This window comes from Acomys minous, assembly GCF_964271855.1.
Source record: "Acomys minous genome assembly, chromosome: 10".
Taxonomy (NCBI): Eukaryota; Metazoa; Chordata; class Mammalia; order Rodentia; family Muridae; genus Acomys; species Acomys minous.
In genome coordinates this window covers 701,838-726,597 of record NC_140491.1, presented here as the reverse complement: position 1 = coordinate 726,597, position 24,760 = coordinate 701,838, and the positions used below count along the sequence as shown (strand labels likewise).

Here is a 24,760-nt window from a genome sequence, read left to right as displayed (position 1 = left end):
GACAGTTGATGCTCAGGCAGATGATGTGTTAGCTTGATGCCAAAAAACTACTAGTTGGTGGCATGAGACCTAAGGACTCTTGAGATCCACTTCTGGAGATGAGACACAGCTAACACAATGGAATTTTTCATCCAGTGTAGACATTTTAGCTGTAAAATTGTGTCTGAGGTGCTTCTGCCTCCTTACCTGGCCTCACATACACAGAAGCCCACGAAGAGCTGCAAAGTTGAAAAGTTATGAAGTGTGCTCTTTGACAGTAACCTGTGGTTCACCACCCGAGGCAGCCTTGATCCAGCAATTGCTAGAGCAAGAGAATGAAAAATTGAGCCAGCTCTCCAGTGGAGACCCGAGGTTAACTGTCTCTGTCTCCTGGTTTCAGGGTGCCTGTGAAATGCTGATGGGTACAATTTTGAAAGATCTTCAGAAGAGAACTCAAGCCTCTCCCAAGCAGGCATCACTAGGAAAGGCATTTCTTCGGCCTCCTAACCCCCAGTGCTGCAGACGTGCGGGGCTTGTTATCACTGGGAAGACCCTGGAGTTCGCCCTGCAGGAGAGTCTGCAAAAGCAATTCCTGGAGCTGACTGCATGGTGCCAAGCTGTGGTCTGCTGTCGAGCCACCCCCCTTCAAAAGAGTGAGGTGGTGAAATTGGTTCGAAACCATCTCCATGTGATGACCCTGGCCATTGGTGAGTGGAGATGGGAGGGTGGGGACCCTGTCCTTTGTTTTCTTTGTATGACCTCAGGGTCTGATCCTTTGCCTGTCCTTCCTTCTGCATATAATACTATATTATATATACTTATATATAAATTAACCTTACAATTCTGTACTTCTTTCCTCCCTTCATTTTCTGTCTGTACTATACTTCCTGCCTCTCTGAACCTGGTGTTAGGGATAGAGGCACAAATAATATGATAATATTTGGGGGGTTATATCTTAGACCCTCAAATCAACTTAGTTGCCCAGAGTTAAATATTGGATTGTGGAAGTGAAAACCTCTGGAGTTTTACCTTTGGAAAAGTTGAATTTAAGAATACAAAAATTTTATTCATTCTATGAGTATTTTTGTACCAGGCTTTCCCTATCCCCAGACAATAGCTATAAAGCAATATCTATAACTGATACTTTCTTATTGGGCTTACATCTAGCACAAATAAGTGAACAACTAAATGTAAATGTGGAAAATATCACTTAACAAATACTACTGAAAAAAGAATCAGGAAAAGATTTGCCATTTTGAATTCAGTTCCCCAAGCAGTACTGGTGGCTTGGGCTTGTCTGTTAGTAAAGACATTAAAGAAACGGCAGAGAAGCCATCCCTCTCTTGTGTAATATTTGGAAGGAGCTCTAGTGCTGAAGTCGACCAGTGTCTGAGCACAGCACTGTAAAACCATGTGGTAAAGACCGGGGACACACAGGGTAGCTCTAGAGCCTCAGAAATGAGTGGCTGGCTTAAAGGGAAGCCGAGAAGGATTTTCTAAGGAGAGAATGGCGTGTAAAAAAGCCTGGGTAAGTGGTACTCAGCACGGTGAGGTGGGAGTGATGGGGGCGATGTTACAAAAGCAGAGACAGGAGCTGTGTGGTAGCCAGGAGGAACAGGATGTGTCTGCAAAGTTGAATGTAATATGATAACATGAAGGGGGAAGATCAGTCTGTGAAGGCAGTGACATTTAATTCTACTGGACTGGTTTCCAAGAAACTCTGAAAAATAGCGATCAACCTCAAAGGACTGCTTTGCTCCCCCGAATAGCCACTTGGTTTGCAGTTTACATATTTACTCCTCGCATGTGTCTCATGTTTCCTTCTCCTTCGTGAAGGTGATGGTGCCAATGATGTTAGCATGATTCAAGTGGCTGACATTGGGATCGGTGTCTCAGGTCAAGAAGGCATGCAGGTGAGTACATCCACACCCAAGTGCTGTGACCATGATCTGCTTGCTGAGGGAAACCTGCGAGCTAACATTGCAGTGGGACAATGAGCCTATGAGTGAGGAATGAAAGACGCTGAACCTTCAGCCATTCCACTATTGGTCACTTGTGAAAGTTATGTGGCTCTGGCTAGTTTCTGTTGTGTTCATGTTTTCTCTTCTTTAAAAGCTTTTGTACATCATAAAATTTCACTTTGTAGGCATGTTATAGTGTTGTTAAATTCTCACTGAAAAAAATCTTCTACCATTTGAATACATGGCATGAAAAAATATAGAGGACTCTAGGGAAGGGAAAGGAAAGGAGACATGATAGAATGAGAATGAGGAAGATGTGACTCTGTCTGTCTGTCTGTCTGTCTGTCTGTCTGTCTCGTGTGTGTGCGTGTGCGTGTGCGTGTGTGTGTGTGTTTGCATGTATGCATGTGTACATGCATAGTCTTTGTTGCTGGATCTGCTTGGGAGGTAAGTTAGCTGATTTGGGTTTACTGATGGTCAGGCTATATGTGCTAGGTTGTGTGTGTTCCAATGTTCCATTGCTCAGGATGCTGTTCTCTCCCTGTTGCCTCTGCAGGCTGTAATGGCCAGTGACTTTGCCATTTCTCAGTTCAGACATCTCAGCAAGCTCCTCCTCGTGCATGGGCACTGGTGCTACACACGGCTCTCCAACATGATTCTCTACTTTTTCTACAAGAATGTGGTACGTAACTGCTGAGAACTTGCCATGCCCTCTGCAATCCAACCTTCTACTCCTGGTTGCCTCAAAGATGGAGAGGACGACTATGATGCCACCTGGCTGTTTGTAGTATCTGGAGAACAGCCGGAAGCTGTGCTAAGGTCTTTCCAGAGATAATCTGGAGATGCATGTGTTTGAACTGTTGGCAACAAACTGCTAGGCCTGCCCATCTGCCAGCATGCACGGCTCTCTGTCGGTCTGCTGGCGCGCTCTGCTCTCTGTCCGTCGTCTGCTGGCGTGCTCTGCTCTCTGTCCATCGTCTGCTGGCGCGCTCTGCTCTCTGTCTGTCTGTTGGTGCGCTCTGCTCTCTGTCCGTCGTCTGCTGGCGCGCTCTGCTCTCTGTCTGTCTGCTGGCGCGCTCTGCTCTCTGTGTGTCTGTTGGTGCGCTCTGCTCTCTGTCTGTCGTCTGCTGGCGCGCTCTGCTCTCTGTCCATCGTCTGCTGGCGCGCTCTGCTCTCTGTCCGTCGTCTGCTGGCGCACTCTGCTCTCTGTCCGTCGTCTGCTGGCGCGCTCTGCTCTCTGTCCATCGTCTGCTGGCGTGCTCTGCTCCTTGTGTATGTCCTGACTGGTTCATTTAAAATTCAATTTTTGACCATCTCTAAAAAGACAGTGACAAGCGGGATTATGAAATGTTTCAAGTTGTCAGGAGAAAATGAAAAAGTTTGCTTCTGTGGTACTGGGGTGGCAAGTAAGTAAACAAAGAAAGAAAGAAATATATAAATAAAGCTACTGCTCATAAGTAAATAAATAAATCTATTGTGCCTAAATAATGGACCCTATAGTATATCAAGAAGGGATAGAGATGAAAACCCAACTGCAAGGATTTTCTACCCAGCCCATAAAAGTCTATTTATGCTTAGTAGGTATTTTGTGATTGTGGAGCTTTAGTGTGATAATTGATTGGAATAATCAGAAACTTCTTGGAAATCCTGATGTCTAATCTAAAGTGTTTCATTTAAATTACACATGCCTATCTTTTCCCTTCCCTCCTCCCCTCCCTCCCTCTCTCCCTCCCTCTGTCTCTTCTTTCCTTCCCTCCCTCCCTCCCTCTTTCCTTTCTTTCTTCTTTTCTTTCATTCCTTACTTACTTCTTCATGCAATGTCTTGCTGCTTAGCCCTGGATGGCCTGGTATTCACTATGTAGACCGGACTCACCTCCAACTTGTAGAAATCCTCCTGCTTCAGTATCCTAAGTGCTCGGATTACAGCACAGAGCACCATGCTGCGGTTCAGTTTTATTTCTTACATACTCATGATTCTTCTAGGTGTACTATGCAATCACATTTTGCTCTTAAGACTGCATTCATTCTTGGGCTTTAAAAGCACAGCATGTTCTTAGTGGAAATATATTGGATCACGGCTATTAAAATACCATCTTTATGACAAATGCATTTATCCTCTTTAGGATATGCCCCCAATGTGTAATCTAGATGTGTTCGTGGGTGGGGATGGGTTCATCAGTGAATTCCTAGGAAGCTCTGTTCTTTTCTAAATCAAAGCAGCAAGCATATTCAAAGCTTCAGGATACCCTGATACCTTTAAAAAAATTGAAATATCAAATGTCTCTACTCAGAGAAATCTGTTGCTTGTCATGGAAAATTTCAAGACATTGTGCTCTGTGGCTTTTAGAGAGGAACCCCTCTCCCAAGTCACAGAGCACTGGGCAAGAACCAGAAGTCTTTAAAGTGGCTTAATTTCTAAGACTATGTTTCTGTGATGTTGGACAACTTATGAGATACTAGTGAATACTATGGCTTCAGACTCAGAGTAATGCCCAAACTGCATGTCTTCTAACTAGATAGATTTGTAGGAAATGACCATGTCTGTCTGTGAACACTAAGTAGGAAAGTTTGTTCTAAGTTTATGGCCCAGTGCTAAGGTTTTGTGGTGAATCTATGGGGCTAGTGACAACAATATCTTGCTATTTGGTGGTCTGAGGTTACAGCTCAGTTGGAGGAATGCTTGTATAGTATGCACAAAGTTCATCACTGCATAAACTGCCTGCAGTCTTCACACCCTGAATGGAGGGACAGGAAGGAGTGAGGTCAGACTTGGGGGGCAGGGACAGGGGTCAGTCAGTAAGCACCAGATGGATGAGATAACTCAAGTTAAACCCCAGTACTCATGTGCTCCCATAACTACTGCACTGTTGAGATACAATCACTGAGGCTGACTGACTGCCAGCCTGGCTCCAGGTCCAGTAGAGACCCTGTCTCAAGGAGTAAGGTAAAATATGATAGAACAGAATCCTCATGCCCTCCTCTGCTCTCCATTTACACACAATGTGTGTACATACACTATACCTACATATCAGCACGCACACACACACCACCCCTATTAATTAAGAAAAGGAGGCCATGAATTTGAAAGAGACTAAGAGGCTACTCGTGTGTATGCACAGAAGTAAAATAAGTTTAAGGTCACTTTTGGCTATATAGGGAATTTGAGGCCAGCCTGAGCTGTAGACCTTGTAATAATAATAATAATTTATAATAACAACAATAATAGTAATAGTAATAATCATAACCATCATCATCAGACTGTTAAACTAATTAACAGCCCCCCAATATCTTAATACATGTTAGACTTTTTTGAGGTTATGAATACTTCCCAACTTATTTCTGGAAGCTAGCTCTGAGGCTAGTTAATTTTTATTGTACACAGGATGAAAGCAAAGTTTGCAGAGCTTCAGAAAATGACAGTCAAACAACAGATATCCCTTGAAATAAGAAGCAGCCTCCAGGATCTCAGTCCCATATTCACCCCTTTACCCTTCTTGAAAGCACAGAATTTTTGCTGTACTGGCTGAGTTTAAAATATAGTACTGAGGGAAGGACTGACCTCTTAAAAAGAGCTGCCACCTTCCCTGTACCATTCGATTTTAGCACAAGAATCCCATGCTTTGAGAACCTCTCAGTCTCAGAATAACTGGATATTGCCCATTCTTTTGTCACCATTCCACTTAAGTACTAAGAAATACCTGGGCAAATGATGGAAAAATAAATGTGTGGTGTGCCTTCTCCTAGCATGGCAGTCTCCTTTGTTCTATTTATCTAGAGTGAAAAGAGCTACAACACTGCCACTGTGTGGCAGATAAGTAGCTGGGTAACTTTGTGCAGATTTCTTATTCTCTTTGTGTCTCAGTGGCGTATATTATTCAGCATGCAATAATGAAGTACCACAATAATAACAATGGAGCCAGAAGTCTCGAATCTGGGAGTGGATGTGGGTGAGCTTTGGTAAGAGCCTTTCTGGCTAAATCCCTCCTCTGTAGAGATTCATTTTATAGGAATGCTAATCCTTTTCACACGGGCTCTTCCATGATGACCATAACTTTACCATCTGACCCTCCCTCCTATCACCACCACACTGAAGACTAAGATTTGCACATATGTAATTTGAGGGCTCAGAAATATTTAGTTCATTATGTGTAAAATGGGAGCAACAGTAATTCCCACATTGTTATGAAGACTAAATGAATTCTTTGTAACTGATTTAGAATAGTGCCAGCACCGTGTAGTACTGATGTGTGTATGCATATAATTTAATAAGATACTTATTAATAACAAAACAAAATTAAAGAACTGCACAACAAGCTGTGTTCATTCATCTGTGGTTGGCAAAGCTGTGGAGAGGCTCAAGGCACAGGGCCCAGAAGGGCACATGCCTGTGCAAATGTGTCTGGTGTCTCAAAGATCTGAACGTCTTTCTTTGTGTCCCCAGGCCTATGTGAATCTCCTTTTCTGGTACCAGTTCTTCTGTGGGTTTTCAGGAACATCTATGACTGACTATTGGGTTCTGATCTTCTTCAACCTCCTCTTCACATCTGTTCCCCCCATCGTTTATGGTGTTTTGGAGAAAGATCTATCAGCAGAGACCCTCCTGCAGCTGCCTGAACTTTACAAGAGTGGTCAGCAATCGGAGGTGAGTGTTCAAGCAGAAACATGGTAGCGAACTATATCATGATGGAAGTGTTTCCAGGCCACCAGGCCTGGATGGTATAGGACAGTCAGGAGTACTTAACATGAAGGTTGCTTTCAATGCTCTACATTGGTGGTTCTCAACCTTTCTATTGCTTCTTAACCTTTTAATACAGTTCTTCATGTTGTAGTGACCCCATCCATAAAATTATTTTGTGGCTACTTTATAACTGTAATTTTGCTACTATTATGAATTGTAATGTAAATATCTGATATACAGGATATCAGATGCAACCCATAGGTTGAGAATCACTGCTGTAACACTCATGCTGCAGATGTTAAGTCAATAGTCTCTGGTATCAATGTAAGTCTTTAAAATTTCTTATGTACCTCTCTCTCTACATCCTCACCAACATGTGGTGTCATTTGAGTTTTTGATCTTAGCTATTCTGATGGGTGTAAGGTGGAATCTCAGTGTCATTTTGATTTGCATTTCTCTGACAACTAACGAGGACGAGCATTTCTTTAAGTGTTTCTCAGCCATTTGATATTCCTCTGTTAAGAATTCTCTGGCGAGGATGTAGAGAGAGAGGAACACTCCTTCATTGCTGGTGGGAATGCAAACTAGTACAACCACTTTGAAAAGCTATCTGGCACTTCCTCAGAAAAATGGGAATAGGGCTTCCTCAAGACCCAGCTATCCCACTCCTTGGAATATACCCAGAAAATGCCCTACCACACAACAGGGACATATGCTCAACCATATTCATAGCTGCTTTATACATAATAGCCAGAACATGGAAACAGCCTAAGTGTCCCTCAGTAGAAGAATGGACTAAGAAACTGTGGTACATTTACACTATGGAATAATACACAGCTATTAAAAACAAGGAATTCCCGAAATTTGTGCACAAATGGATTGATCTAGAAATTATCATAATGAGTGAGTTCACCCAGAAGCAAAAAGAGACAAAAGGTATATACTCACTGATATCAAAACACTAGTCCAAGGGAAACGTACCATGAAAAACTTTACTTACCAGAAAAATGGGTCAGAGGAGAGGACATCTATTGAGACTTTAGGTGAGAGTAGCATGGAAGAATGGGGAAATAGTAGGATCCACAGGGTCCTGGAAACCTACGAAAAGAACTCTATGACAGGCGGTTCTGGGTCCTGGGGTCCTCCTCAAACAAAGGCAACAGCCAAGGAGAATATAGGCAGTAAACTTCAAACCCCTACCAAGACCTAGCTGACGAACAGGATATTCTCCACCGGTGAGAGGAGAGTGAGATCTGACTCTCACACGAACTCTGGTGCCCCTTTTCTGACCATGTCCCCTGGATGGGGAGGCCTGGCGGCACTCAGAGGAAGGATAGCAAATTACCAAGAAGAGACTCGATATTCTAAGAGCATATATAGGGGGAGGAGGTCTCCCTCAATCACAGACATAGGGGAGGGGAGAAGGGGGGAAGTGGGAGGGAGGGAGGAATAGGAGGAAACAAGGGAAGGGCTAAAAATCAATATGTAGTATGAATAAATTAATAAAAAAAAGAAAGAAAAAATTTCTTATGTACTTATCAGAAGAATTCTGAGTTTGCGACCTGGCTAATGACAGACAGCTGGCCTTTGATAAGTCCTGCTGCTCAGCCTGCTTTGCTAATATTCCTGCCTCATTTGTCTTCACATGACACTTTTAGAGACAGAATCTAGCATTTTTCCCATTCCAAAATGAGGATCTGAACTTCAAATATATTCAGTACTTTCCCACAAACTCGCCAAGTTATTAACTGATAAAGCCAGGATGGGAAAGCAGCTCAAACCCAAGTTAAGTCCCGCATGTTCTGGTGCCATACAGGACAGGAGTTCCCTCGGTGGCTCTCATCTCCACACCACTGATTCTTAGCTGCTAGCCACTCTGCATCAGCTCTTTTCCTGCTGCCTGTCAACTCTACCCTGTAGGATGTGGGTAATCTGCAGACTAGCCTATTACCTAAGGTGGCTGTCTAAGTACTCTTGTTTCTGACTCATCTTTCACAGGATTAATAATGGCCACCATGGTTGTAACAGGAAATTTACATGATTGAAGACACTATTGTAAGGGACATAATCTAATCCCCCAAATATCCCGCAAGTGAGGGGCTACCATTCTCTCTACTTCCTAGGTAGCGCAAGACAAGCACAAGGAGTTGGCTTTAGTAACCTGCTCTTGGTGCTGAGCTAGTGTGTCACAGTTGGAACCTGATATCCAGGTCCAGGCGTTGGGCCTCCGTGCTGTGCTGCAGAAAGAGCTCTGACGGTCCCTTTCATTCTTGGGTTTCCCACTGATGTTTAGGCCAGAATGGAAAATGTTATTATAAGAGCCTTGTGAGGTTCCCAAGAGAGATAAGCAAGGAAACTTTGCCTATGTATGGGCAAAACTCAGCAACCCCCGATGGTCACGTGATCCAGCATTGGAAATGATAATGGTCAGAGTTCTCACATTTTTAATGGACAAGGTAATAAAAAGGAAAGAAGGAAGAATGGGAGGAATAAAGAAGGAAGAGAAAGCAAAATGAAACAGAAGAAAATAACAACTCAGGCTAACTGAATGAAAAACAGAAACCTATGAACTCACACAGCTACTAAAGCTGGGACAGTGAGCATATTTTCCGCCAAGCAATTACATATGTGTAGCTTTGATGCTCTAGTCCGGAGCTTGTCACACGCCTTCTCTGGTGCTTACTACCAAAGCTAGAATGGTCTTCTTGTTGCTCAGTTCTGAGGCATGTGTCATTCCCAGGGACAGAGCTGAAGCACAAGGGTGGGGTCGGGAAGGTTCCCTACAGAGGCACTGGGCAGAGCAGAGTACGGTCAGGCCTCGGAAATCTGTGTGCTGATCCCCACGGGCTGCCTTGAAGGCACTGCACAGATCAGCGTGGGTTAGGAGTACCAGAGTATTTTGCAAGAGTTTACATTCTGATTCTCTGCTGTGTGGCCTTGTTATGTTTTTTACCTTGCCTGTGCTTCAGTTTGTTGACTCTGGAAATGGTGTGGGATTAAGGAAGATAACATACTCCCCAAAGGATATGAATGTGGAAGGCCACAGTCAGAGGACTCCTGTGCCCTAAACAGTCACTCTTCCCCTCCAGTCTTCACCCACATGGTCTTCCTTCATTACTGCCTTTGTCCTTATTTCTGAATTTTCCCACAAGGTTCTGAGTGTTAGCCCTCAGCCTCTCACTTATCTCCTCCTCAACCTTCCTACCCTTCTTCGTGTAGCCTCAGTGTGGATTTCATGGACAATCCTAGAAGTGTGAAGTTGTGTTTTAACTTAACTTCAAATAATTCTGGTCCAGTGACCCTTTGGGTGCCTCTTTGTGTCTGAAACATTGTTTCCTGCTGTGGTACCATGCCACTGCTGAGCTTCTAGGAGTACTTGGGTGAAGAAAGACACAGAACAGCCTCATCATTTCCATAAAGAAATAGTAAAATAAGATTCAGAGAATTATAAACTAGAAACAATGAGTCTTCACCACTTTTTTTTTTTTTTAGAAGACAAAGACATGAAAAGGCAGTGATATTATATAAAGCTTCAAAGTATGGTCCTTTGAAAAATAAGAGAATTCATGTGGGATTCATATTTATAAAGCTTTGTTCTTTAGGGGACAGTAAGATGTTCTAAGACTATTTCTGTCTTTGTTTATATTTGGGAAAAGAAGCCTAAGAAGGACATGTTAAGAAAAGACAATATCAGGAATAAGGTGCTTTCTTGTCCATGCACACTTGTCAAATAAGCCATAGTGTTCCTTCCTACAGGGTCTGAGCGCATCCTCAGAACCCATCAGCACCATGTCACCATCCAGGCAGGGTTGATGCTGGAGTGAGAACCCACTTTTCAATGTTTGGCTACTGTCTCTCCTGGTCTTTCTCTTTCTACAAGCTTTGGATAGAAAAAAGGACATTAATAAAGAATAGCTAATTAAGATAAGAAATCCATCTTGAGTACCTGCTTTGTCTGAAACATTATTTTAAATGCTTGAATAAAAGAGCCAGGGTTCCACTCTGAGCCTTGCAACCAGCTCTGAGGACCAGAACACCTCAGCAGTTTTTTTGATAGGAAAGACTTTCCATGATGCAGTGCTAGTGAGTGACAAAGTGGGGATCTATTAGGCTAGCTCATGTGCCTCCATGAGAAGATTTAGGAGTTAGAAAACTCGGTCTAGTCATGTGGGAAGCCTAAGAAAGAACTCCCAACAAGGAGGATAGCCTGGCAGAAATGAATAGATTTGGCTGTTTCCGTGCTGAAATGATAATGGAAGCACAACCAGCAGGAAGAACATTTTGAACTTGATGAGTCATGGGAAGAAACTTCATATTGAAAGTGCAGTAGGAATCATTGGAGTGACTAAAAGAAGGCGATTTGAGCAATTAGGAAGAAACCATGAGCTGACATATGTTTAGAAAATATAGTAAATGGTATTGTATAATATATACATACATATACATGCATACATACATACATATATTCATATATATTTATTGTTTGAAAATTGTGTGTACAATGTATTTTTATCATATCCTTCAATCGTTTCTTCACTTCACCTTTCCCTAGTGTCCTCACCTGGTTTCCCATATAACTTCATGTTTTCCATTTTTTTTGTTGTTGTCCCCAAAGTAGAGTCCTGTGAGCAAGCATTTTCTGTCGGTGACTCCTCTGCCAGGGGTGGGGCCTTGGGGATCCCTCTCCTGTCTGTTTTGCATTTTTGATTGGCTTGATGTTGTGGATATAATTACAGCTGCTGTGAGGTGATGCATGCCACAGCCTGTCATCCAGAAGTCAGCCTCGATAAGCCCTCCTCCTCCTCCTCATTCACCAGTTCTTACCTTCGTTTTACCCAGTCAAACATGTTCCCTAAGCCTTGGGTGAGGGGAGGTTGGTATAGATAATTCATCCATTCCCTCCTCTGTCCCACTTTCCCCTAACTCCCCTCCCCTATTTGGCATTAGCTCTTAACACTATCTCTGACCAAGCTGAGAGTAGCATGCTTTTGTAGGTGGAAAATAAGTGTTTACAATGCAGTTTGTTAGCATGACTATCTAACATCTCCCCAGGTTTACAGTGCCAGGCAGGACATATCTCCTCTGGAGCAGACTAGATATCTAATCTGGTTACCCCCAAAACTGCCATGACACTATTGCACTGGTGAATATAGTAGAGAGGTAGTCTCCTGGTCAGTTGAGGTCAGTTTACCTATGTCCTGTTTCCAAAGTGAGTGGTCTCTTCAGCAATAGGGTCTTACCATCTAACGATGGTGACAACCAAGACCAATGGTGATAGCCTTTGTTGTTCTGGTGCCTTTGGGACCTTTATGACTAAGAACTCACAGGACAGTATCCCACGCCTTGCACTGACATTTTCAGTTAGTAAACTATGCTTTCTGAGATCACACTGCCTGCACCTGAAGGGTACTTTTGTTCAAATACATTTTAAAAAATATGTATTATATTTTAAAATTTGCTTATAAAATACAGGATTTCCTTAAGGCATCTCCATACATCCTCAGCCTTAGCTAGATCGCCCCCTAACCACTGTGCACGTCCCCACATATACTCTTTGGCACTGAGCATACCCCTGTTCTTTCCTGTCTACTGTGCACTACACTCTCCTGATTCTTGTTTTTACTTGGGTTACAAGAGATTAGATTTCCCTATAGCTTTTTCATACTCCCTTCATTTTGCTTGAGCCTCCTCTCACCCTTTTATTTCCCCATTCCCTACCCCCATCCATGTTGTATCTTTCCACTGTCAGGAATTTTTATTTTGCCATCTTCCTTTCTTTAATGTGTCCACTACCCAGTGTCCCTTCTGCCATTATCCAGCTTCCACATGCATTCCAAATTAAACAAACAGTATCAGAGTCAACTCTAGAATCCACATGAGTGAGAATGTGTGACATTTGTCTTTCTGAGCCTGGGTAACCTCACTGAGTATAAGTTTTTTGAAGTTCTTCCATTTACCAGCAATTGCTATGATTTGCTTTTTCTTTGCAGCTGAGCAATCTCTCACTGTGGACATGCACCACATTTTCATTATCCACTCATCAGTTGATGGACATCTAGGTTGGTTCAATGTTGTAGTTATTGTGAGTACAGCGGTGATGCACATGGGCTTTCAGGTGTTCCTGAAGCAGGATGTAAAGTCCTTTGGGGTTTGCCCAGGAGTGCTAGAGCTGGATCATAACCTTGTTCTATTTGGGGACTTTTTCAGAAAGCTTCAGATTGAGTTTCAAAGTGGCTGCACTAATGCGGCCCACAGTGTATAATGGTGTCCCTCTCCCCACATCTACACCCCCATTTGTTGTCATTTCTGTTCCTGATGATGGCCATCCTGACTAATGTGAAATACAATTATAAATGGCTTTCATCTACACTACCCTGACAGCCAAGGATGTTGAATGTTCTCAAAATGTTTACTAGACATTTTATTTCTTGTTCTGAAAACCTGCTTAGTTCTGTAGCTCTTGTTATTTCATTTCTGGTTTTGTTATTGTTTTTTGTTTGTTTGTTTGTTTAGTTTTCTCATTGTTGTAGCCAAACACCTGACATCACTTATTAACTGAGGAAGGATTTATTCTACCTTACAGGTTTTTCCCCTTTCCTTTTTGTTTTGTTTTGTTTGTGGCTGGTCATGTTAGAAGGGACAGGAAGGAGAGAGGATTAGGGGTACCGTACAGAGTGAGTCACAGGCTCAGTGCTTGAGTAGACAAAACTAGATGTGGCTGACCTACTTCTGCCAGCCAGACCTCACTCTTACATTCCAAAACCTCTCAAAATAGTCCCAGCAGCTGGGCCCAAGTTTGGAAGACATAAGATAATTGGGGGGCATTTTATATTCATGTTATAACATATGAGAGATTGTGTTGAGGGTACAAAGGGGGAGTATATGGGTGATTAAGATGGCTATCCAGTTGTTCATAGGCAGAATTGATGGTAATGGAGGGGAAAGTGTAAGCATAGAAAAGTGATTGATTTGGGTAAGTTTGTGACTAGTGCTTTCCGATCAACAGCTAGCTTTCCCTGCTTCAGGTATTTAATAGGTCCAGAAGGCCTTAGGGATGTAGCACAGTGACAGAGTACATGCTTAACATGTGTGGACCATAGTTGAACAAGTCCCAAGCAGAAGCAAAACACACACACACACACACACACACACGCACACACACACACACACGCACACACACACACATCATGCATATACATGCATGCACACAAACACACATCACATATGCACACACAAAAATACAATATACATGTGCACATATATACACATATACACATATATGTGCATACATACACATAAACACACACATGCACACATGCATGAATACACACATGTTGGTCCATGATAAAGAATACTTTTAATTAAAATATATATTATTAATTTCTCCTTCTTTTTCTTTCCATCCCATCTCCTCTCAAAATCATGACCTTTTGTTCTTTAGTTGTTATTACATATACAGGTGTTATTACATATACGTGTGTGTGTGTGTGTGTGTGTGTGTGTGTGTATGAGTGTGTGTGTGTATGTGTGTTTATACATCTTATCTAAGTCAGAATGGCTAAGAGCAACACAACAGCTGACAGCAAATGCTGGAGAGGACTCAAGGAAAAAGGAACCTTCAGTCACTGTTTACGGAATTGTAAACTGGTCCAGCCACCCTGGGAATGGGTGTGGAAAACTCCTTAAAAAAAAAAAAGGTAAAAATAAAGTTAGATTTTAAATATCTCAAGTAAGTCGAATAAGAGTTCCTTTACCGTTTGTTACTTTTCCTGCCACATTCAACAGTGAGCATGTCTTCGCTTGCTGCCTTCATTCTTCCACCATGCATTATAAAGTACAGAATAAAGGAATAGATTATTATTTTGTGCAGACTCTTGTTAATTTTACTCCCTCTTTGGTATGTATTTTGTTTCCAGGCATACTTGCCCCTCACCTTCTGGATCACCTTGTTGGACGCCTTTTACCAAAGCTTGGTCTGCTTCTTCGTGCCTTACTTTGTAAGTCGTTGTTTGCTCAGTATATTTGTCATTAATAATCAATGATGCTTCCGAGTACTTTGCTTCCAGTCTCTGGCTGACTGATAGTTGACTGACTTCTAACCCTCATAATATCTAGGTATTGGATTCAATTAAGTACCTAATTGAGTTCCCTTGGGTCTCTTGTAAACACCAAACTGTTTGATTTTTGTCAGTGGCTTAAATAAGATTTAAATTTTAGTCATATAAACAAATTAACCAAAAATCATGCCCAATGTCAGAAATGTAAGAGCTTCTATTGGTGGGTTCTGGGCTAATCCCATCAGGCTTATACCCAGAGTATTAAATTTAAGTACCCATAAGGAATATCTTCAAAACTTAATAAAAATCACATGTTATACAGATAAATTTGGAAGAAACAGAGCTAAGCAAAGATTGTGTAAAAATTCATTTTAAAAGTTTAGACCAGCACTGAGCACAGTGGACATGGTGAAGCTGTCTGTCTGAGCCTTGTTCCAGAAAGAAATGTATGTGATCATGAAGTGTGTTGACAGAGTACAGCGGTGGTAGTAAAGACAATGACGTTCACTAGGCTGACAGTTTCTGTGCCTTGTTCAAGTTAAATTACCCAAATTAGCTCAAATATTCTGGCCATGTTACTCTTCAAGAGGAATTTATACAAAGCAGCTGGAAGTGCATTCAGAAATGCACACTGTGAGAACAGAGACTGGAATCATCTGAGGACTGGCAGAGGACTTCAAGATGCAGAGGTGGGAGGGGATGTGTCCCCAGAAGTATAAGCTTAGGGTAGGTGTAACTGGTGTGTCAATGTTTTATCAGGTGGGCCACAGTTTATGTCTTTGTGTGCCTCTGTCTGGGAACAAAAGCTTCCAAACAGATCAATTATTGTTTAGAATGAAGAGGAAGTCCACCTAGCAGTTCAAATTGATTGATAGCCTATCTTGGCGAGTCAGTCTTGTTTCTGGAAGCATTCATGCTTCCTAAGTGACCAGTTAGTTAATAGAACTATTTTAGAGAATACTCAAGCCACACTTGAGCTATAAACAAAATGGCAATATGCCACCAAATGTGTGCACCTCCTCATGCTCACCCCATTGTTCTCTCCCTGTAGACCTACCACGGCTCTGACATTGACATCTTTGCATTCGGGAATCCTCTGAACACAGCAGCCTTGTTCATCATTCTCCTCCATCTGGTGATCGAAAGCAAGAGTTTGGTGAGCCTGTTCCTCCTGCTTGGGGACATATCTTCTTCAGCAGTGGTCCTGCCAAGCCCTCCATGACTGGAAGCTCAGTGCTGACAAGGCCCTGTAGGAAAAGGGTCATTCAGGGAAAAACTGATGGTCACTTGGTGCCATGATGCTGAGTACAGGGAAAGTGAAAAGTACAACTTTGTGTCTTTGTTTCTGTCACGAGTAAGGTATTTCTTAGAGGTGTGAGTCAGTGGACCTAAAAATCACCACCTGTGCTTAGTAGGCTTTAAGACCAAGCTGATGGCTTTTTCCTAAAGATCAGCAGCATTCTGTGCTATAACCCCACTGTGTTGACTTTAGTAAATGAGGACTTTATGCCCTTGTGATATTACAAAGTATTTTTTATGTCTTCTTTATATTTTCTTATTATACTTGGAATGAACTTGAAACCCCTAATACAGCTCATCAGACCTTGTGTAGTGACTCTTAGGCTGTTCCCACACTCATTTCCTTGTTCAAGGGCTGGCACCACACATACCCTCTTCCAGCTTCTCAGGAGCATTGAGGTCACTGTCACATCAAAACCTAGCTGCTTACTATATCTATTAGTAGAGATACTTTCAGATTTCCCTTTGTGTCTCAGTTAGGGTTTTATTGCTGTGAAGAGACACCATGACCACGGCAACTCTTAACTGGGGCCACCTTACAGTTTCAGGGTTTCAGCCTATTACCATCATGGCAGGAGCATGTAGCCTGCAGGTAGACATGTGCTGCAGAAGAAGCTGAAAGTTCTACACCTTGATCTGCAGGCTCAAGGGAGAGGACTGTGTGTCACACTGGGCATAACTTGAGCATATATGAGACCTCAAAACCCACCCCCATAATGACACACTTCATCCAACAACAAGGCCATACCTCCTAATAGTGCCACTCCCTGTGGCCAAGCATTCAAACACATGGGTCTGTGGGGGCCGTTCCTATTCAAACCACCACACCTTGTATTTGTGACTTTTACCAACTTCAAAATATTACTTTAGATCATTATGTATCCTTTTCCCCTAGAATTTTTCCTTAATCATCCACTATCTCATTTTTTCTTGCTTTTAGTCATAAGCTTAAAATAATGTATAGTTATTTATTTAATTATGATATTATCTGATTCATGTTTTTCTTCCTCATAAAATTATAATAGCTGTGATGTCAGGGCTCATGCCTGTTTTGTTCACTATGTAAACCAGTGTCAGAGATAAGGCTTACTCAGTGTGAGTGTTTGAAAAATGCTGGTGAGTGAGGAGGCAGATACCTGACCATTTGAGGAGTATATTTACCATCGGGTAAATAAATGGATTTCAAACAGGAACCCACTGAGTGAGGTTATGATTTAAAACATATAATACTACATTATCAAATTGTTTCTAACAGGTTATAAAGCAGGAACAATTATCTACTTTTGCCATCATTTGCTTTGTTTATGCATAATGATCTACAACTAAATCACATAAACCCTGAATATGATAAAATATTCATATAGGCAACTACTAGGTTGATGGAAGGAAATCGAAAGCTGTAATATTTGGTCTCCTTTGAACATCTGTTCAACTTTTAAACAATTGTTAGAGATACTTTTGGTTCTGCCACAAGCTGTGACGTTTGTGTATTCCAAAGGAACCACCCTGTATACCCGTTGGGGTTCACTGATTGAGTGAAACAACAATACATTCTGGATAATCTAAGCAAATAAAAATGTTCTGAAAATTACAGAGGGACCATGGTTCAACAAACATGAAAACCCCAGGAGCCAGCAGAGGGCCAGAGAGCAGAAATTAATAGATATGTTTGTCAGGATACACGCGGGTCTGAACCGCCTGCATGTGCTTTCTTCTGCTCTTGCCTTACTGTGCCCTGGTCCTAGTTCAGGTGACGCAATCCTGCTTCACTGGCTTTAGTTACAGGCTTTAGCCTGAGAGGAGTGGGTTGCCGACATTAAGCTCAGTGCTGAGGGTTCTTTCCAAGGAGAAAGAAAGCTAAAAATGCAGTAATGTCTCCATACACATTACATCTTGGAGAAGTGTCCCTCCTGCCCTCATGGATTCTGCAGTACCTTTTGCAGGAGACTCAGCCACTTTGAGCTCTTAAGTCATATGTCATTCACACTCTTGCTCACTGTGTTGTGGCTACCTCCCTCTTCCTGAGCCGTTTTTCCCAGTGTTTTCCACATTCACTTTCTTATGTCAACTCATTTACAATTGTGTGCTGTGATGTCATCATCTCACTTGCAAAAGCATATAATAAGAGAAAAACAAAACTCTAGAATAGTGCTCAAATATAATGGAGGGAATTTGAGCAAAAAGAACAGAAAGAAGGAAAGAAAGGAGGAATGGGGGAGGAAATGAAGAAAGAAAGAATAAAGAAAACAAGCATAAATAAATAAATAATAAAACCTGGAGGCATGACATTGCTAATCAAGGAGTTAGCGAACATTTTCTGAGTGGCTTCTACATTTTATAAGATATGAACAATATTTCTGACCTCTGCAATGATATCTACTTTGGGGAAATGCTTTGCATAATTGGAAGCAAAATAAGAATTAATTAGACCTTGACTGAAAATTACTTGCTTACCTGCCACAGGGGCATGGCCCTGCCCAGGGCCATATAAAAGGACAGACCCTCCATGAGGTCTCTCTCTCTCTCTCTCTATTTCCTCTTCTCTCTCTACCTCCTCTAACCCCCCACTCTCTCTCTACCTCCTCTACCACTCCCTTACTCTCTCCCCACCCCCTTACTCTCTTTCTCTGGGCTACCCCTCCCCCTTTTCCTTCTCCCCCCCCCATGCTCATTTAATAAACTCCTCCACAACATTAAAAAAAAAAAAAAGAAAATTACAGTGCTAGAAAAGAGATTTATACCTCCTCCCAAGGTTCAGGGACCATCGTAGAGGTCGGGAGGAAAGAATGTAAGAGCCAGAGGACGTGGGTGGGTGACTCCAAGGAGATACTGTCTTATGGAAATAACCTGGAAGAAGCCCTACCTCTGAACTCATGGTCATTGGGTCAAGCATGTACAAAACCTGTGAAATCCCAGGCCAGACTACATCCTGACAAGGGGAGGGCAGTTGGGCGCATAGTCCCATGCCAAGCCAGGGAGTGTTTGGCAACTATTAGCTTCTGCCATAAAGAGAGACAGTTTTCTCTCAAGTGTTAGCTCCTGCTAAGTGGATCATTCTTCAGTGGAAAACCACATATCCAAGAATACTGGGCAACATAAATTGGTCTTGAAGGATTTAACAAGCAAAAACAAGACACAAAGTTGGGTAGGTAGGGATTGGGGATAGGGCTTGGAAGAGTTGTGGGGCTGAATATCATTAAAACATATTGTAGGAAACTCTTAGATAAGTTTTTAAATGATCACAGTGTATTTCTACCATTCCATTAAAATCTAAATTTGAGAGAGAAAAAAAGAAAAGAAAAGAGATTTATAAAGACAGTGTTTCATACAGGAAGAAAGCCTGAACCCATGTCACCAATAGTATGTCCACTGTTGGGTGTGATGTGCACTGCACTGAGTAACAGGAGAAGGCACAACAGCTCTTACAAGCTTCTGCCCTGAATATTCTAAACCTCCCTTCCTGTTCATTGAACCTTGCTTCATTGAAAGGGAGTGGAGAGCTGCAAGCCACTTGAATGCTGGATAAGGGAAGAGACTAGAGTACAGGTGAGCAAATGTAGTATCTACTATATTTGTGAATGGCTGGAGTTTGAAGATTACTGAAGTAAGACGATACCTTACTCAATTAAATGAGTTGCTGTAAAAAAAAAAATGGGTGACTACATACAAAATGACAAAGGACATCTGAACACCTCCTGGCACATGGACAGTGTAGAGTGGCCAACAGAATCGGCCATTGACTTCTGATTTAACTGTGAAGAATTTAAACACTCTCATGGGCCACTATTGAATGATCTGGCTTATGCCCTTGTGTCTTGTGTGGTAAGTTCTCGGATGTACTGTTTCTTTAGTGGAGCAGGTTTTGCCAGGTTGCAATACGCCACCAGTAAGCATTCTTTTCCTGTCTTGTAGACTTGGATCCACATGCTGGTCATTGTTTCGAGCATCTTTTCGTACTTTTTCTTTGCCTTGGCTTTTGGAGCCTTGTGTGTAACTTGCAACCCACCATCCAACCCATACTGGATTATGCAGGAGCACATGCTGGACCCAGTGTTCTACTTGGTTTGTCTTCTTACAACCTGCATAGCTCTTCTTCCTAGGTACGTAATTTGTTTGCCCCTCAAGAGAGTAAATACATGGAATCAGGACTAGATTGAGCATGTGAAGACATCTGTTTCTCTCTCATGGAAAAATCCAAGTTAATTGATAGTTCACAGGGGAAAAAAAAAACTTTGCTTCACGGGATTATCTGAGGGCCTACCATGCCCTAACGTTTGCTCGGCCATTCCCTGAGCCTTTGCCTTAGTCTGTGTCTTACAGCTATAACAGAATACCCAAACTAGGTAACTTAAGAACAGAAATGTACTAGCTCAGAGTTCTGAGGGTTGGGAAGTCACACATCAAGGTACTATCAGGTTCGATGGTGCTCATCTCAAGGTGAAACTTAATGCTGCATTCACACAAGGCAAAGGCAGGAGAGCACACCCCTCATAGCCTTGTCATTCATAAAGGCTCTCCTATTATATCATAGTGTACAATGTCTGTCTCATGACAAAAGAAAGGAAGTTTCCTGTGGGCCAGGGGTATGGCTCTGCTGTGGGAGCCATCTTTACTTATGCAGAAGAATCTTCTATGCTTTGGGTATTTTCCCCACAAAATTCATGTTGACATCTATTGTCACTGTAACAGGAGAAGAGGGGGTCCTTTATGCTTACTTGGCAGTCAATTAAAAGCAAATTACTATTTCTTACTATTTCAAGAATTCTAATTTGTTTAATTTTTTAATTATCGTATTTTGAGTTTTTAAGTCAGGGTCTTGCACAATAGCCCAATCTGGCCTGGAACTCAATGTCAAACTTATGCTGGCCTTGAAGTCATGATATCTCTCTAACTTAACCTTTCATATGTTCGAATTATAGAGGCTCACCACCATATCTAGTTTTATATTATTTTAATCTCCATTTTATAGCTGACTCACTTTCCTGTATCTCAGAAACCAAGTGTCTTTTGCTTTTTATTTTAACTGGTCACTATGTTCCATGGATCCCATGATGCAATGGAAGTGAACATAATTCTGTGATGTTCTTTGTAACCTAGGTTTGTATACCGAGTTCTCCAAGGATCCGTGTTTCCATCTCCAATTCTGAGAGCCAAGTACATTGACAGACTTGCTCCAGAGGAGAGAGCAGAAGCTCTCAAGAAGTGGAAAGGGACTGCAAAGGTCAATCAAGTGACATCAGAGTGTGCCAGCCAATCAGCTGCTAAGTCAGGAAGACCCACGCCTGGCTCTTCTGCTGTCTTGGCAATGAAGTCAGCAACAGCATGTACTGTTGAACAAGAAAGTTTACCTATATGTGAGACTGTGCTAGACCATGGCTACTCTGAGCCTGGGGCCTCAAAGATGACTGGACCCTCAGCACATTAAAAATGCAAGACACCCTGCTTAGAATTGCAGGTAATCTTTCATGTTTGGAAGGATATAGAAGAAGCGCCTCTCAAAAGTGAGGGTTGGGTTGTTATACAAGGGATAATCAGCATTTTGCTTGGTGTGGAAAACCTACACCATGTCTACAGTTGTATACCTGTGTGCACATTTGTAAACAAGGGATAACGTTTGACGTGAGCAGTGGTTAGGGAAGTGGAATGTTTGATTCGGTGTCATAGGTTGTTTTTATGAAACTTTTTAGATTTTTTGTAAGGGAATTCTAATTGTCTTATAAATTCAAACATTATCAAAGAGATTTATTTGAAATATATTTGTTTTATAGGTAAGTCTCATATATTTGGAAAACGCTTTAAGCGAGATCCAGCCTGAATTCTCTTTAAGAAAAAAAAGTACTTCTAAAACTTATTCATTAGGAAAACTCATTAATTTGAAGACAAATTCCCAAGAGCCTTTTGTTTCTCATGAGAAGAGTTCTTTGGTCTCCAACTAAAAGTGTTTAGCTTCCCTCTTTGTCATTTCAGCATTGTGATGAAGGGGAAGGGAGAGAAGAGGGCTGACATTCTCAACAGCACCAGGCTGCCTTCTGCTCTGTTAACTGTTAGGAGTAGATGCATGAGCTCCCTGTGTGCAGATGTCATCAACCAGGGAACAAAGAAATCGATTATGAAACACAATCAGCTGTGCCTACACAGCGTGAGCAACTTCTGAGTGCTAAAACTGACCACACCCACATCAGTGTGAGACAATCATCCTCAAAACAGTCTTCCAACAACCCCTTGAGAATTCAGAGTGTAACAATGCCCAACAACTTGTGGATGTTGTGTCCTCTACAGAACAAGATATGGGGTGACTGGGAATCCCCAAGACTCTTTGAATAAGTAACACATTAAGTGTGGAATGTCTGTTGAGGGTTTTCTGCTGTGAGAAATCATGGATGCTGGCCCCACTTAGTGCCTAGAAGCTAGTTTACTCCATGTCAGTCAATTTGCCATTGTGAAGTCATGTGCTGTTGTTGAAGTCTTTCAATACGTCCACATTCATCTGACAGCTGTCACTTACCAGGCGTCTACAACTCCCTTCATGATCCTTTGTGCTAAAGGCTGATGTCTATCTACATCAACGTTTTCTAAACTTATTCTCAGGGTCCAACTGTTACCTGCTGTGTACTACCCAAGTCGCTTTCTGTACCTTCCTGGTATCGTTGTTAAATGGTCTTTTCATATAGACAGACTTCTGGAACTATCACAATATCACATGGCTAAAAGAAGCTGCCTTCCACTTCCCTGAGATTTTTTTTTTTAAATAAATTATTTAATAAATAATGTTCACTGAAAACTGTCATCACTCTCTGAATCCTCCTGTAATTGATGCCAGTACTGAGAAATGCCAAGGCATGCCTTTGTCAGAATGCTGTTTGGGCGTCTTTGTCTAAGGGGGGAAATCACTTGATATCAGATCATCTATCATATCGATAACAACTGTAATTCATCCCAATTAAAGAGATACTCATGTGCGTAAAAGGTTTTAACCTAAAGATTAAAGGAGCATGACAAGGAGTAAGAAGAAGGCCATTTCCAAGATGTGAATTATCTGTACATTAGAATATAGAAGCACTGAATGTTTCTGTCATGGGCCTACAGTCTAATATCTACAAATCCAAAATCCTCACAACTTTGTTCATACATTAAGTCCAAACTCAATGTGATGTATAAATCTGAAACTATATAAAGTATTTATATACTTTATGCAATTATTTGGGTATCTTGCTCAAAAGTATTGCTACATTTAGTTACTTGGTGATTAACTATTTTTCTTTAATTAAAAAAAATTTGAAACAAACCAGGCCATTAGGCTAAGGAGGTTTCAGATTTCTGTAAAGCTTTTAAAAGGTCAAATTTACAAGAGAATAACAATTTTATGCAAGATTAGCAAATGTGGTGTGTTGTATTTTCATATTAGGATATTTCACCAAATTTTGAGGAACCCAAGAAAACAAATAATAAAGAGTTTGGGATATGATTTTATTATACAGGGTTTTTAAAGAGTAGACACACTTGCAGAATGCACTACCCTTGTTCTCTTGGCAGGGTTGATGTTCTCTGGGTATTCTGTGAACGATACTCTTAGCAGCTCATCAGACTAATGATTAAGTTCTTACTAGTCTAAAAGAGCAGATTCCTGTGAGAGGGAGTTATACAACGTGTAAATGCTAGTTGACAGGAAACCAGGTACCACAATGCTACTAGAGGGATATCCATTTTCCTGGAATTCAGTCTCCATATTCTATCCATAGTCCTCAAGAAAAACCAAAAAATATTATACAATTTTATTTGAATTCAGAATTATTTAAACTAAGTCTAATATAGACATTTTACTGAATATAAGTTCACCAAGGCTAAAAAATGTTTTATTAATCATGTGTCAACAATTATAACAAAAGTGACCAATGGTCTTAAACCTTCATACAGCCATGACTACAGTACAATGACTTGCTACACACTCTTTGTAACAAGTTCCAGGGCAAGAGGTGAATAACATGGAAAGTAAGGGTTCAAACAACTTTTTGCCCTTTAACTATATTGACACATAAAAAAAGAGTACAAAATACACACATAAAATTGCAGGTAGTCCCTGTTTGGAATGCTGAGGCAGTCTGGTTGCTGATAAAGTTAAGTAGTGCATCCTACTTGTTCAAAAAGACATTTGAATGTGACATAGCTGGTTTCTGGTTAATTAAATTAGGTATATATGAAGGTGAGTCTTTTGAAGCCTTTTAGTGGAAAAATATTTTAACCACTAATTGATTTGGAAATCAATTTGCGTAAAGTGGCCCAGTGCTTAAAAGCATCTTTAAACTTAGTTTTAATTATCATTGAGGCAAAATGGCAACACCCGATGTTAGACATCATGAGGAGAAAATTGCAAAATGTTATTCTCCATGCAACATTTTGTTACACTTTGGAATATACTTCTAACTTTTCTTGTTTGGGCAAACAAAGGCAGACTAATTTTCAGATTTAATTGAGGGTGGATACCATTTAATTTTTTTCTCATTTTAGCTTGCTTGTTTTGCAAAATGGAAAAGGTTTTTACTCATTTTCACATAGGCAAACAAATTATTTCTACAAGGATCGACCTTGTTGCTAAAATCTCAGTCATTAGATATATACTGAAAATCCTCAGTAATAGGGAAGATCCTATGAAGATCTTCTGTGAAATTACAATCTTAATATGAATACAGAAATGATAGAATTATACTTCTGCATGTCACTTTTGTTAGCCAGAGAACTTTACATTCTGTATGTCTTGTAACTTCAACTATCTAGATCAATACTGTGAG

At 41.3% G+C, this 24,760-nt stretch overlaps 1 protein-coding gene across 1 annotated transcript in view; it reads left to right on the top strand.

Annotated features, from left to right (window-relative positions):
- The window catches only part of ATP10D (ATPase phospholipid transporting 10D (putative)), a 91,260-nt gene extending 68,544 nt beyond the window's left edge, over nucleotides 1-22,716 (top strand). Inside the window, exons 16-23 of the mRNA XM_084800085.1 lie at nucleotides 380-686; nucleotides 1,816-1,892; nucleotides 2,497-2,622; nucleotides 6,382-6,582; nucleotides 14,535-14,615; nucleotides 15,727-15,831; nucleotides 19,887-20,074; nucleotides 21,072-22,716. Coding sequence (XP_084656211.1) covers nucleotides 380-686; nucleotides 1,816-1,892; nucleotides 2,497-2,622; nucleotides 6,382-6,582; nucleotides 14,535-14,615; nucleotides 15,727-15,831; nucleotides 19,887-20,074; nucleotides 21,072-21,399 — 1,413 coding nt within the window. The 3' untranslated portion in view covers nucleotides 21,400-22,716. The remainder of the gene's footprint in view (nucleotides 1-379; nucleotides 687-1,815; nucleotides 1,893-2,496; nucleotides 2,623-6,381; nucleotides 6,583-14,534; nucleotides 14,616-15,726; nucleotides 15,832-19,886; nucleotides 20,075-21,071) is intronic.
- Nucleotides 22,717-24,760: the final 2,044 nt, after the last annotated feature.